The sequence below is a fragment of the Chiloscyllium plagiosum genome, chromosome 2 (assembly GCF_004010195.1).
Source record: "Chiloscyllium plagiosum isolate BGI_BamShark_2017 chromosome 2, ASM401019v2, whole genome shotgun sequence".
Classification (NCBI taxonomy): domain Eukaryota; kingdom Metazoa; phylum Chordata; class Chondrichthyes; order Orectolobiformes; family Hemiscylliidae; genus Chiloscyllium; species Chiloscyllium plagiosum.
The window spans coordinates 8,239,494-8,252,680 of NC_057711.1; the positions used below are offsets into that span (position 1 = coordinate 8,239,494).

General features: G+C 45.3%; 1 protein-coding gene across 1 annotated transcript in view; it reads right to left on the reverse strand.

The window, feature by feature from the left end:
* Window positions 1-13,187, reverse strand: part of palld (palladin, cytoskeletal associated protein) — a 462,346-nt gene that overhangs the window by 8,819 nt on the left and 440,340 nt on the right. Inside the window, exons 18-19 of the mRNA XM_043674519.1 lie at window positions 1,344-1,551; window positions 133-298 (exon numbers count right to left, since the gene is read on the reverse strand). Of these exons, the coding sequence (XP_043530454.1) occupies window positions 133-298; window positions 1,344-1,551 (374 nt within the window). The remainder of the gene's footprint in view (window positions 1-132; window positions 299-1,343; window positions 1,552-13,187) is intronic.

Genomic DNA, 13,187 nt, shown 5'->3' on the forward strand with positions numbered 1-13,187 from the left:
AAGTGAGGTTGGTGCTGACTCAATGGGCTGAAGGTCCTCTCCTATAATGCTTGAGTCTATATACCCCCTTAAAGGCACACAAATATCAGAACAGTCAATTTGCCGTTCTGTAGGAATCACAAACTCACTCACCTTACTCTCTCTGTGTTCTGGGTGAGGGACTCGTTGTCCTTCTTCCAGAAGATCTGCGGATATGGCACACCCGAGACGCGACATTCCAACCGTATCGGATAGCCCTCGGCCACCCCAGTGTTCTGCAGCTTCTCGATGAACGCTGGGGCTCTGACCATCTCTTTAGCTGTGGGGGAAGAGCACTATAGAATCAGCAAACCAGAGACAAAGGACTCCTACTTTACTGTATCAAACTACATTCCAAGTTACTGCCCATTTTCCAATCACCTTGAGAAAGAACATGAATCAATGCCTCATTCCCAGCTGGAGGTAGAGATCCCAACAGTTAGGTTAGGACTGCCAGACAAAAACAGTGAGTATTTCCTCTCTCAAAGGAAGGCACTCAGATGGTGAACATCCAGAGGTGAAATATCGACGTTGGATCAATCTGTGCTGTTGGCATAGCAAACCAACTGTATGGCCAACTGAGCTAACCAACGCCAACACAGCTCTCAGCCAAGACCCAAATGGGTGATGGGCTTCTCACAGGCATGAATGATCCTATAATTATTGATTTATAGGGGTCGACAGTTTGATGATTTCAGCAGCACCCCATCCTCGTGGGAGTGAGCTGGGGGAATGGAGTGAGCTGGACATTGACTGTATTTCCCTTCTACTCCCCAACATCGCTCCTACACATAGACCAAAAACACACCTAGCATGAGCACATAACATCCAATCCATACGCTTGGATTGTCAGCCCTGTTGGAGACTAGTCCTGCCGTGGAAAGCTATGTTCCAGTTGGCACTGTGCCTCACAGCCTCTAACCTGGTCACGTCACAGACTGTCATACTTCAATGTTGGGTACAACATTAGTCTGCACTCTGAAATAGTACAGGAACTCTCATTTCTCTCATTGCATGGTGGCTCAGTGGTCAGCACTGCTGCCTCACAGCACCAGGGACGTGATTTCAATTCTAGCCTCGGATGACTGCCTGTGTGGAGTTTTCACATTCTCCCCGTGCCTGTGTGGGGTTTCCTCCCACAGTCCAAAGATGTGCAGGTCAGGGTGGATTGGCCTTGGGAAATACAGGGTTACAGGGTAAGGGGGTAGGTCTGGTTGGGATGATCTTTGGAGGGTTGGTGAAGACTCGATGGGCTGAATGGCCTGCTTCCACACTGTAGGAATTCTACTGGGGAGGGTTGGAAAGGAGAGAAGCTAATGTTATACCTGCGACAATTAGCTCGAGACTGAAAGAGTTCTGTCCAGCTCGGTTTGTGGCAATGCATGTATACATCCCAGCATCCCTAGCAGTAGCAGGCTCAATGACCAGGGAGTGAACTCCATTCTCACGGACGAGCATCTTGTGGCTGCTGTCTGATCGGATCTGCTTCCCATTCAGTTGCCAGATGAGGTCTGGGGTGGGCAGGCCACTGACCTGTAAGAACACACAAGTGCAAAACCTCGTCAGTCTTCACCTCAGGCACCTTTGGTGTAGCTTGTTGCGAAACAGATGCTAGGTTGGTCTTGCTGCTAGACCATCACATTCCTGAGCACTCTGCAATCCAGGTGTCAGTCTGAACCTGGCTGGTGGAACTCACATCTCTTGAGTTTTTGAGGTTGTGTTTGCAGACCAGAGACTTGAACAATGCACACAAATAAAAATTGGAGGGGATTCTGCCATTGCTGTACCAAGGGAGTGCTGCACTGCCAGAGGTACCGTGATTTTGATGAGGCCCTATTTAGCCCCTAATAACAGCAAAATACTGCGGATGCTGGAAATCCTGAACAGAGAATGCTGGAGAAACTCAGCAGGTTTGACAGCATCTATGATGAGAGAAACAAAGTAAATGTTTCTAGTCTGGTGTGATCGTTCCTCAGATATGAATGTGGATGTGGGTAAAGCGGTTGATGTGGTGTCTATGGATTTCAGTAAGGCGATTGATAAGGTTCCCCATGGTAGGCTATTGCACAAAATTTGGAGGCATAGGATTGAGGGTGATTTAGCAGTTTGGATTAGAAATTGGCTAGCTGAAAGAAGACAGGGGGTGGTGGTGATGGGAAATGTTCATCCTGGAGTTCAGTGGTGTACCGCAAGGATCTGTTTTAGGTCCACTGCTGTTTATCATTTTTATAAATGACCTGGATGAGGGTGTAGAAGGATGGGTTAGTAAATTTGCGGATGACACTAAGGTCGGTACAGTTGTGGATTTTGCCGAAGGATGTTGTAGGTTACAGAGGGACATAGAGAAGCTGCAGAGCTGGGCTGAGAGGTGGCAAATGGAGTTTAATGCGGAAAGGTGTGACGTGATACCCTTTGGAAGGAGTAACAGGAATGCAGAGTACTGGGCTAATGGTAAGATTCTTGGTAGTGTAGATGAGCAGAGAGATCTCGGTGTCCAGGTACACAGATCCCTCAAAGTTGCCACCCAGGTTGATAGGGCTGTTAAGAAGGCATACAGTATGTTAGCTTTTATTGGTAGAGGGATCGAGTTCTGGAACCATGAGCTCATGCTGTAGCTTATAAAACTCTGGTGCAGCCGCACTTGGAGTATTGCGTGCAGTTCTGGTCACCGCATTATAGGAAGGATGTGAAAGCTTTGGAAAGGATTCAGAGGAGATTTACTAGGATGTTGCCTGGTATGGAGGGAAGGAATTTCGAGGAAAGGTTGATGGACTTGAGGCAGTTTTTGTTAGAGAGAAGAAGGTTGAGAGGTGACTTAATTGAGGCATAGAAAATAATCAGAGGGTTAGATTGGGTGGTCAGTGACAGCCTTTTTCCGAGGATGGTGTGGTGAGCACGAGGGGGCATGGCTTCAAATCGAGGGGCGATAGATTTAGGGCGGATGTCTTTACTCAGAGGGGAGGGGTGTGGATTGCATTGCCTGCAACAGTAGTAGACTCGCCAACTTTATAGGTATTTATAGGTCACTGGATAGGCATATGACCAAGAATGGAATAGTGTAGGTTAGATGGGCTTCAGGTTGGTTCCACAGGTAGGCACAACATCGAGGGCCGAAAGGCCTGTACTGCGCTGGAATGTTCTATGTTCTACGTGAACTCCTTATGTCTCTACAGATGCAGCCAGACCCGCTGAGCTTTTCCCTCACTTTCTGTTTTTATTTCATGTTAGCCACTTTTATCCTCTCTTGTTGGGAAAAAAATTACACTGGTCCATTTGAAGAATCTTAAAGGCTCTACGTTTGCAAGTACCTTTAGTCAGAAATTGAGATTCCAGTCTTAAAAAACAAAAGAACAAAAATAAAGACAGCACAGGAACAGGCCCTTCGGCCGTCCAAGCCTGTGCTGACCGCCATGCCCTAACTAAACTAAAAAAACAACCTTCTGCCCTTATTCAGTCCGTATCCCTTTATTCCCTCTCTATTCATGTAACTATCCAGATGCCTCTTGAATGTCACCATTGTGCCTGCTTCCACCACATCTTCTGGCAATGCGTTCCAGGCTCCTACCACTCTCTGTGTGAAAAACTTCCCTCGCACATCTCCCTTAAACTTTCCCCCTCTCACCTTGACCATGTGTCCCCTTGTAATTGAAAGCTCAACCCTGGGAAAAAGCCTCTGACTATCCACCCTATCAATGCCTCTCGTCATTGTGTAGACCGCCATCAGGTCTCCTCTTAGCTGCCGTCTTTCCAGTGAACACAATCCTCGTCTTTTTAACCTTTCTTCACAGCCAATGCCCTCGAGACCAGGCAACACCCTGGTGAACCTTCTCTGCACTCTCTCCAAGGCTTCCACGTCCTCCCGCTAGGGTGGTGACCAAATCTGTACACAATACTCCAAATACAACCCAACAAGGGTCTTCGGCCAATTCAATTCACTCCATTTAATATCAAGCAACAACTAAACACGTGGGGAGCCATGAAGCCTAAGAAAAGTGGGAGCCATGACCTGGTGATATTATCACCAGGCTAATAATCCATGGACCCAGTTAATGGTCTGTGGGCCTGAGTTCAAATCTCACCACGGCAGAGAGTCAACTCTGGATTTTGTTTTAAAGAAAAAAATCTGGAATGAAGAGTTTAATAATGACCATCACCAATTAGCAGGGCATTGGGGAAGAATCTTATTTGGTTCACTACAGCTCCTTAAGGAAGGAACTCTGCCGACCTTATCTCGTCTGGTCTCAGAACCATGGTCATGTGGTTCTCTCTTAACTGCCCTCTGACTAGGGATGGACAATAAATGCTGACCTGGTCAGTGATGGATTCCCATGAAGGAAATTAAAGAGAGGCAACAATTCTGAACCCATCTGCTCCAGAATTCACTGTGTGTCTACCCTGTGCCATCAGCAATGATGTGGAAAATGCCACAAAGCAGGACAAATCCAACTCAAATAATTAGTACCGCATCATTCTTCTCTCAAGCATCAGTAACATGATGGATAGGCACCATCAACAGTGCTGTCACACGATAGCAAACAGGTTTTTCCCATGTTAGGGGAGTCTAAAACTGGAGGGCATGGGTTTAAGGTGAGAGGGGAGAGATACAAAAGGGTCTGGAAGGGCAGTTTTTTTCACACAGAAGGTGATGGGTGTCTGCCAGAGGTAGTCGTAGAGTCAAGTACAACTTAGTCATTTAAGAAACATTTAGGCAGGCACCTGGATGTGATAGGTATGGAGGGATATAGGCCAAACACAAGCAAATGGGCCCAGTTTAATTTGTGAAAACTGGGTGGCATGGGCTAGTTGGGCCGAAGGGCCTGTTTCCCTGCTGTAAACCAAGTTAGGATGGCAAATTTCCTTCACTAAAGTCCACTTTAGGTGGAGGGAATGGCCATGTGGTATTATTGCTAAACTGTGAATCCAGAGCCCCAGGGAATGTTCTGGGGACCCAAGTTCAAATCCCACCATGGCAGATGTTGAATTTGGAATTCAATTGAAATAAAAACAGAATTAGGAGTCCAATGATGACCATGAATCTATTGTTGTAAAAACCCATCTGGTTCTCTAATGCCCCATTAGGGAAGGAAACTGCCATCCTTACCTGGTCTGGCCTACATTTGACTCCAGACCCACAGCAATGTGATTGACTCTTAACTACCCTCTGGGATGGGCAATAAATGCCCTCATTCCATAAATGAAACAAAAATTAAAACAGTTGGTTTTTGCAACAAACATCAATGATAGTTATCATGCTCAGCATATTAATGAGACCAGATTTCAATTCCAGATCGAGTAACTGAATTGACGTTCCATCAACTGCCATGAATATGAACCTAAGAGTTTCTCATTTGGCTCACCCAGTGATACAGTCACTACACTGTTACCCTCCCTTTCCTGCACAATATGGTGCAAAGTACATCTGCTGGACCTGCTAGCTCGCTCAGATTGTTGACTTTGCAAAACATGTCGATTTATATCCAACCTGCATGTCCTTCAGCAACAAAAGGTGATTTAAAACAAAATCACAAGCATGAGAAAGTTTCCCATGGGAAAACACCCACACCCAGAGGAGATGTGGAGATAAGGAACACGCTTTGTAAGGATCCCATGCAAGAAGGTAAACAGATTCAAGCTTGATAGTGGACCTGGAGCTGTGCACTGGGCTACATGTTCAGCAGAGGCCCAGCCCAAATGGCACTCGCTATACTCAAGTGACACAGCATCATGTGCTTGTTAGGCCAACGCTTTAAGAAATTAAAATAAAACAAAGAACTGCGGATGCTCTGAAAAAAACGGGAACTTCTGGAGAAACTCCACAGCTCTGGCAGCATCTGACAAAGAGTTACCAGACTCTCCTTTCCTTCCATATATTTGCTTTTCCCTGGGGTGGGGGAGTCTAGAACTAGAGGGCATAGGTTTAAGGTGACAGGGAAAGATATAAAAGGTACCTAAGGGACAACCTTTTCACACAGAGGGTGGTGCATGTATGGAATGAGCTGCCAGAGGAAGTGGTGGAGGCTGGTACAACACAACATTTAAAAGGCATCTGGACGGGTATATGAATTGGAAGGGTTTGGAGGGATTTGGGCCAAGTGCTGGCTAATGGGACTAGATTAGATTAGGATATCTGGTCAGCATGGACAAGTCGGAAGGATCTGTTTCCGTGCTGTACATCTCTATGACTTCATATGCTGCCAGACCTGCTGAGTTTCTCCAACAATTTTTGTTTTCACTTTTAGGAATTAGTTTGGCTGTCTACGTCATGATTGGCCATTACATCGTTTGAAGTCACACAACACCAGGTTGTAGTCCAACAAATTTATTTGGAATCACATTTCAGAACCTGACAAAGGAGCAGCGCCCCAAAAGTGTGTGATTCCAAATAAACCTGTTGGACTACAACCTGGTGTCGTGTGACTTCTGACCTTGTCCACCCCAGTCCAACACCCGCACCTGCACACCATTGCACGGTTTGAAAGAGGATGTTTTAAACTGATGGCACTCAGTTTTATGGCAATTGTTCGGGAATGCCAATGGGCTGATACTAATACAATGGCCTCAGCAGTGCACATTTGCACCACGAGCTGGGAATCTGTGTGACGTTACACTGCAGTTCGGAGTCAGCATTGCTCAAAGCAGACAGCTGAATTACACATCTTCAACTTGGCTTTGACACATGCAGCTGAAACAATGTGACTCAGCCCAGACTGGATCTGACCTCAAGTGTCTGATGTTACATATTTTAACGGGTGTTATCACAGTGGAGATTACACACGCCTGTGTAATGTCTATTGAGAGCTGTTGTCAGAAATGCCTCAAGGCTATTGCATTAAGATTCTGTCTGTCGTTCAGGCCTGTAATTCACTATAATCTACTGTTTAAAAATGTGACTGAAATCCAGTCTGAGGTGACCTGAACTTCAAAGGCTAATGGAACTCCCTCTACCTTCATTGTTACAAAAACAAAGGCAGAGTAGCTTTCAAATATGTATTTATTCTTTCATTAGTTGTGGACTAAACTGACAAGCTTGTCAGTCATCCCTTGAACTGAGCGACATTGCTCCGTCATTTCAGAAGGTAATTAATAGTTCCTTATATGTCGGCCATTCAGCCCATTGTAACCACTCTGCCATTCGGTGAGATCATGGCTCATTTGATAATCCTGAGCTCCAATTTCCTGCCTTTTCCTCATAACCCTTGCTTCCCTTACTGATTAAAAATCAATCAATCTTAGTCTTGAATTTAATGACCCAGCCATCTGTAGTGAAGAACTCCACAGATTCTGAGTCAATTGGCTTCTGGAGTCACAGTTAAGCCAGACTGGTTAAGGATAGCTGATTTCATTTAGAATCATAGAGATGTACAGCACGGAAACAGACCCTTCGGTCCAACCCGTCCATATTTCCCAACCCAATCTAGTCCCACCTGCCAGCACCCGGCCCATATCCCTCCAAACCCTTCCTATTCATATGCCCATCCATTTGTTATTTGTTGAAGGACACTGATGAACCTGATGGATTTCATAAGTGATCTTGATTTGAAGATGCCGGTGTTGGACTGGGGTGTATAAAGTTAAAAATCACAACAACACCAGGTTATAGTCCAATAGGTTTAATTGGAAGCACTAGCTTTCAGAGCGCTGCTTCTTCATCAGGTGACAACCACCCGATGAAGGATAAGTCATCTTAGTCACATTACAAAACTACCTTCCAATTCCTGACTAATTAATTGAATTTAAACCGCACCAGCTGCCATGGCAGGATTTTACCAAAGTGGTTATAAGCATCAGGAAAATAAGAAGATTTTTCAGCCCCTAACAGCAGTGAACTGTAACAGTCATTTCGTACTTAAACCTCAGAATCCTGATGCACACTGAGTGAGTTAGAGAATAAAAACATAGTTTTGTCAATGCCGGAGGTCAGAGACTAAAACAGAGAATGTCGGAAACTGGCAACAGGCTGGGCAAGATGCTGCGCTAAACACACAAACTGGGAGCAGAAATAGCCCATTCGGCCCATCACTCCTGACCCACCATTCGATAAAATGTGTTTGGGAATCCAAATTCCACATTCCCATCTAACCTCAATCACTTTGCGTTCCCTTGTCTAACAGGAGTCTATTTGGTAGTTTTTCGGATTTTATTACCACTTACTGCAGTATATTTACTGTAACTCATCACAGGATGGACCCACCCAACTCCCAGAGGGTCAGATACTCCAGTTTCAGGTCTCATGGAAGGAGTGGTCACAATGTAGTCGAACAAGTTAATCAGTGAATTATAAACCCATCCAACATACTCCAATGGAAGGTCGTAACAGCAGAGTTGATAGAGTGTGGCGCTGGAAAAGACACAGCAGGTCACCCAGCATCTGAGAGGCAAGAGAGTTGACGTTTCAGGCATAAACCCTTCATCAGGACTGGGGAGGGGGTGGGGCTTGGGGTAAGGTAGGGTGGACGACGATCGGTGGGTGAAAGTCAGTAGAGGGCAACAGGTCAGTGGGAAATGTGGAATGGATAGGTGGGAAGGAAGATGATCAGGTAGGACAGGTCAACAGGACGGTGCTGAATTGGAAGGTCGGATCTGGGATGGGGTCGGTGGGGAGGGAGATTTGGAAACTGGTGAATTCAGGATTCGTGGTCAGTCACATGATGGAAAGAAATTTGGAACCGCTCCCATCACTATCTATAACTCTCGGCTGCAATATGCATCTGAAAGTGGATATTGGCATAACAACTGGGACCTCCTGAGTTAAACTGAAACATATCCCTTCCTGGAATTCCCAATGCTGGAGGAATTCCATTTATCTCTCCAAAGGGATTTGTCTTTGCCTCAATGGCTGCTTCACCTGCATGATGCATTGTTCCATGTTTTGTTTTAAAAATTGCCATTAAGGCATGTCTTCAACTTGGAAAATGTGCGGAAGCACTCCACTGGACAGTAAAGCTCCAACCCGTGCCCATTTCCCCACACCTCATCCCCACCTGTTCTCGGAACCTGAGCACGTTTGCTAACTTCCCTGGAATTGGGTCTGGATCATGAAGCCAGGAGGGGTCTGTTTACAATTGACTGATGGCAAACAGTCAACGCTGTTTAGAATCGCAGGAACGCTACAGTGCAAAAGAGGCCATTCGGCCCATCAGGTCTGCAGCAACCTTCTGAACAGCATCCCACTCAGACCCACCTCCCATCTCCCCATCCCTGTAACCCGCATTTCCCATGACCAACCCACCCACCCTTCACATCCCAGGACACCACTGTTAATTTAGCATGGCCAATCCACCTAACCTGCACATTTTTAGCCCAATGAGGGTCAAGCAGGAGGTTGGAAGAACACAACAAGCCAGGCAGCATCAGGAGGTGGAGAAGTAAATGTTTCGGGTGTGGTTTTTCTTCAGGTCCTGACCTCTCCACCTCCTGATGCTGCCTGGCTTGCTGTGTTCTTTCAGCCTCCTGCTTGTCTTCCTTGGATTCCAGCAGCTGCAGATTTTTTTGTCTCCAATGAGGGTCAATCTGCTCAGTTGGTTGGACAGCTGGCAGCAATGCAGGGTGATGCCAACAGCATGAGATCAATTCTCTCACTGGCTGAAGTTAATATGAAGGACTCTCCTTCTTAACCTCTTCCCTCATCTGAGGTGTGGTGAGCCTCAGGTTAAACCACCACCAATCATGTCTCTCTCTCTGTGTCTGTAATGAGACAGTCGCCCTATGATCTAGTAAGACTATGCGATTTTGTTTAACCCAAAGTAGGCAGCTACCTGGAAAAATCAGAGACGTTGTGTATGGGGGAAACTTTATCGTGTTAGCAATTGGAAACCACATCAGAATGTAAAACATCAGTGCGCATAAATTAGACAAGTTGAGTTGCACATCTTCTGTAATTCCTCTGTGTATAAGCAACAGATAAGCATACTTGGCCTATTTTAGGTTTATCTTCTAAAAAAACCGAATATCTCTTCTAATACAAAGTGGGACACTTCAATGACTAAAACACAGGGAAAATAAAAACATTTGTGTACATGCGATCATCAAATAGTCAAAGGCTCACAGCTCCACCTAGAAACCTTACGCATTGTGGATGAATACAGATTATTGTTATCACAGTCATAGTCACAGAGTCACAGATGTCTACTGCAAAGGGAGGTCTACATTTTAGAATTCTTTGAGGAGATAACGAGCAAGTTAGTCAAAGGAGACATGGTTTTTTTGGATTTCCAAAAGGCCTTTGACAGGGTGCCACACACGAGGTTGTTGAATAAGAGTCCATGGTGGCATCGTTGGCTGACTGGCAGAAAGAAGAAAGTGAGGGTAAAGAGATCTTATTCAGGATGGCAACTGGCGATTAATAGAGTTCTGCAGGAGTCAGTGTTGGGACCATAACTATTCTCGCTCTACATTAATGATCTAGACAATGTTGCTAAGTTTGCAGATGACACAAAGAGAGGTGGAGGGACAGGTAGTGTTGAGGGGGCAGTTGAAAGGCTTGGATAGGCGAGGAGAGTGGACAGAGAAGTGACAGATGGAATACTGTGAGGTTTTGCACTTTGGTAGGAAGAATAGAAGAGTAGGCTATTTTTCTAACTGGGAATAGACTTTGGAAATCTGAAACCCAAAGGGACTTGGGAGTCTTAGTTCAGGATTCTCTTCAGGTTAACATGAAAGTTCAGTTGACAATTAGGAAGGCAAATACAATGCTGGCATTCATTTCAGCAGGGCTCAAATACAAGAGCTGGGCTGTATTGCTGAGGCTGTATCAGGCTCTGGTCAGACTGTATTTAGAATACTGTGAGCAGTTTTAGGCCCTGTACCCAAGGAAGGAGGTGCTGGGCTTGGAGTGGGTCCAGAGGAGGTTTACAAGAATGACCCTGGAAATGATGGGCATTTCAGAGACAGTCATAGAGTCATAGAGATATACAGCATGGAAACAGATCCTTTGGTCCAATATGGCCATGCCGACCAGATAGCCCAACCCAATCTAGTCTCATTGCCAGCACTTGGCCCATATCCCTCCAAACCCTTCCTATTCATATATCCATCCAAATGTCTTTTAAATGTTGTAATTGTACCAGCCTCCACCACATCCTCTGGCAGCTCATTTCACACATGCACCATTCCCTGCATGAAAAAGTTGCTGCTTAGGTCTCTTTTACATCTTTCCCCTCTCACCCTAAACCTATGCCTACTAGTTCTGGACTCTCCCACCCCAGGGAAAATACCTTGTCTATTTACCCTATCCATGCCCCTCATGATTTTTAAAATTTCTATGAGGTCATCCCTCAGCCTCCAACACTCCAGGGAAAACAGCCCCAGCCTGTTCAGCGTCTCCCTATAGCTCAAATCCTCCAACCCTGGCAACATCCTTGTAAATCTTTTCTGAACCCTTTCAAGTTTCACAATATCCTTCTGATAGACAGGAGACCAGAACTGCACACAATATTCCAAAAGTGGCCAAACCAATGTCCTGTACAGCTGCAACATGACCTCCCAACTCCTGTACTCAATACTCTGACCAATAAGTGAATGCATACCAAACGCCTACTTCACTATCCTATCTACTTGCGAATCTACTTTCAAAGAACTAAAAACTGCACTCCACGATCTCTTTGTTCAGCAACACTCCTCAAGACTTTACCATTAAGTGTATAAGTCCTGCTCTGATTCACTTTTCCAAAATGCAGCACCTCACATTTATCTAAATTAAACTCCATTTGCTACTCCAAAGCCCATTGGCCCATCTGATCAAGAACCAGTTGTACTCTGAGGTAACTCGCTGTCCACTGCACCTCCAATTTTTGTGTCATCTGCAAACTTACTATGCTCACATCCAAATTTTTAGTATAAACGATCAAAAGCAGTGCACCAGCACCGATCCTTGTGGCACTCCACTGAGAAACAACCCTCCACCACCACCCTCTGTCTTCTACCTTTGAGCCAGTTCTGTATCCAAATGGTTAGTTCTCCCTGTATTCCATGAGATCTAACCTTGCTAACCAGTCTCCCATGAGGAACCTTGTTGAATGCCTTACTGAAGTCCATATAGATCACATCTACTGCTCTGTCCTCATCAATCCTCTTTGTTACTTCTTCAAAAAACTAAATCAAGTTTGTGATACATGATTTCCCATGCACAAAGCCATGCTGACTATCCTTAATCAGCCCTTGCCTTTCCAGATACATGTAAATCCAGTCCCTCAGGATTCCCTCCAACAACTTGCCCATCACTGATGTCAGGCTTACTGCTCTATAGTTCCCTGGTGTATTCTTACCACTTTCTTCAAATAGTGACCAACTCCCAGTCTTCCGGGACCTCACCTGTAACTACCGATGATACAAATATCTCAGCAAGGGGCCCAGCAATCATTTCCCTAGTTTCCCACAGTGTTCTAGGGCATACCTGATCAGGTCCTGGGGATTTATCCACCTTTATGCATGTTAAGACATTCAGCACCTCCTCCTCTGTAATGTGGACATTTTTCAAAATGTCATCATCTATTTCCCCACATTCTATATCTTCCATGTTCTTCTCGACAGTAAACATCGATGCAAAATACTCATTTAGTATCTCGCCCATTTCTTGCGGCTTCACACAAAGGCCACCTTGCTGATCTTTGAGAGGCCCTATTCTCTCCCTAGTTACTCTTTTGTCCTTAATGTATTTGTAAAAAAGCTATCTCAGGTCCCCCTTTTGCTCTCCTGATTTCCCTCTTAAGTATACTCTGACCAAAATTGGAGGTGTAGTGGACACAGAAGAAGGTTACCTCAGATTACAACAGGATCTGGACCAGATGGGCCAATGGGCTGAGAAGTGGCAGATGGAGTTTAATTCAGATGCGAGATGCTGCATTTTGGGAAAGCAAATCTTAACAGGACTTATACACTTAATGGTAAGGTCCTCGGGAGTGTTGCTGAACAAAGAGACCTTGGAGTGCAGGTTCAGAGCTCCTTGAAAGTGGAGTCGCAGGTAGATAGGATAGTGAAGTTATTGGTCAGAGTATTGAGTACAGGTGTTGGGAGGTCATGTTGCGGCTGTACAGGACATTGGTTAGGCCACTGTTGGAATATTGCATGCAATTCTGGTCTCCTTCCTATCGGAAAGATGTTGTGAAACTTGAAAGGGTTCAGAAAAGATTTACAAGGATGTTGCCAGGGTTGGAGGATTTGAGGTATAGGGA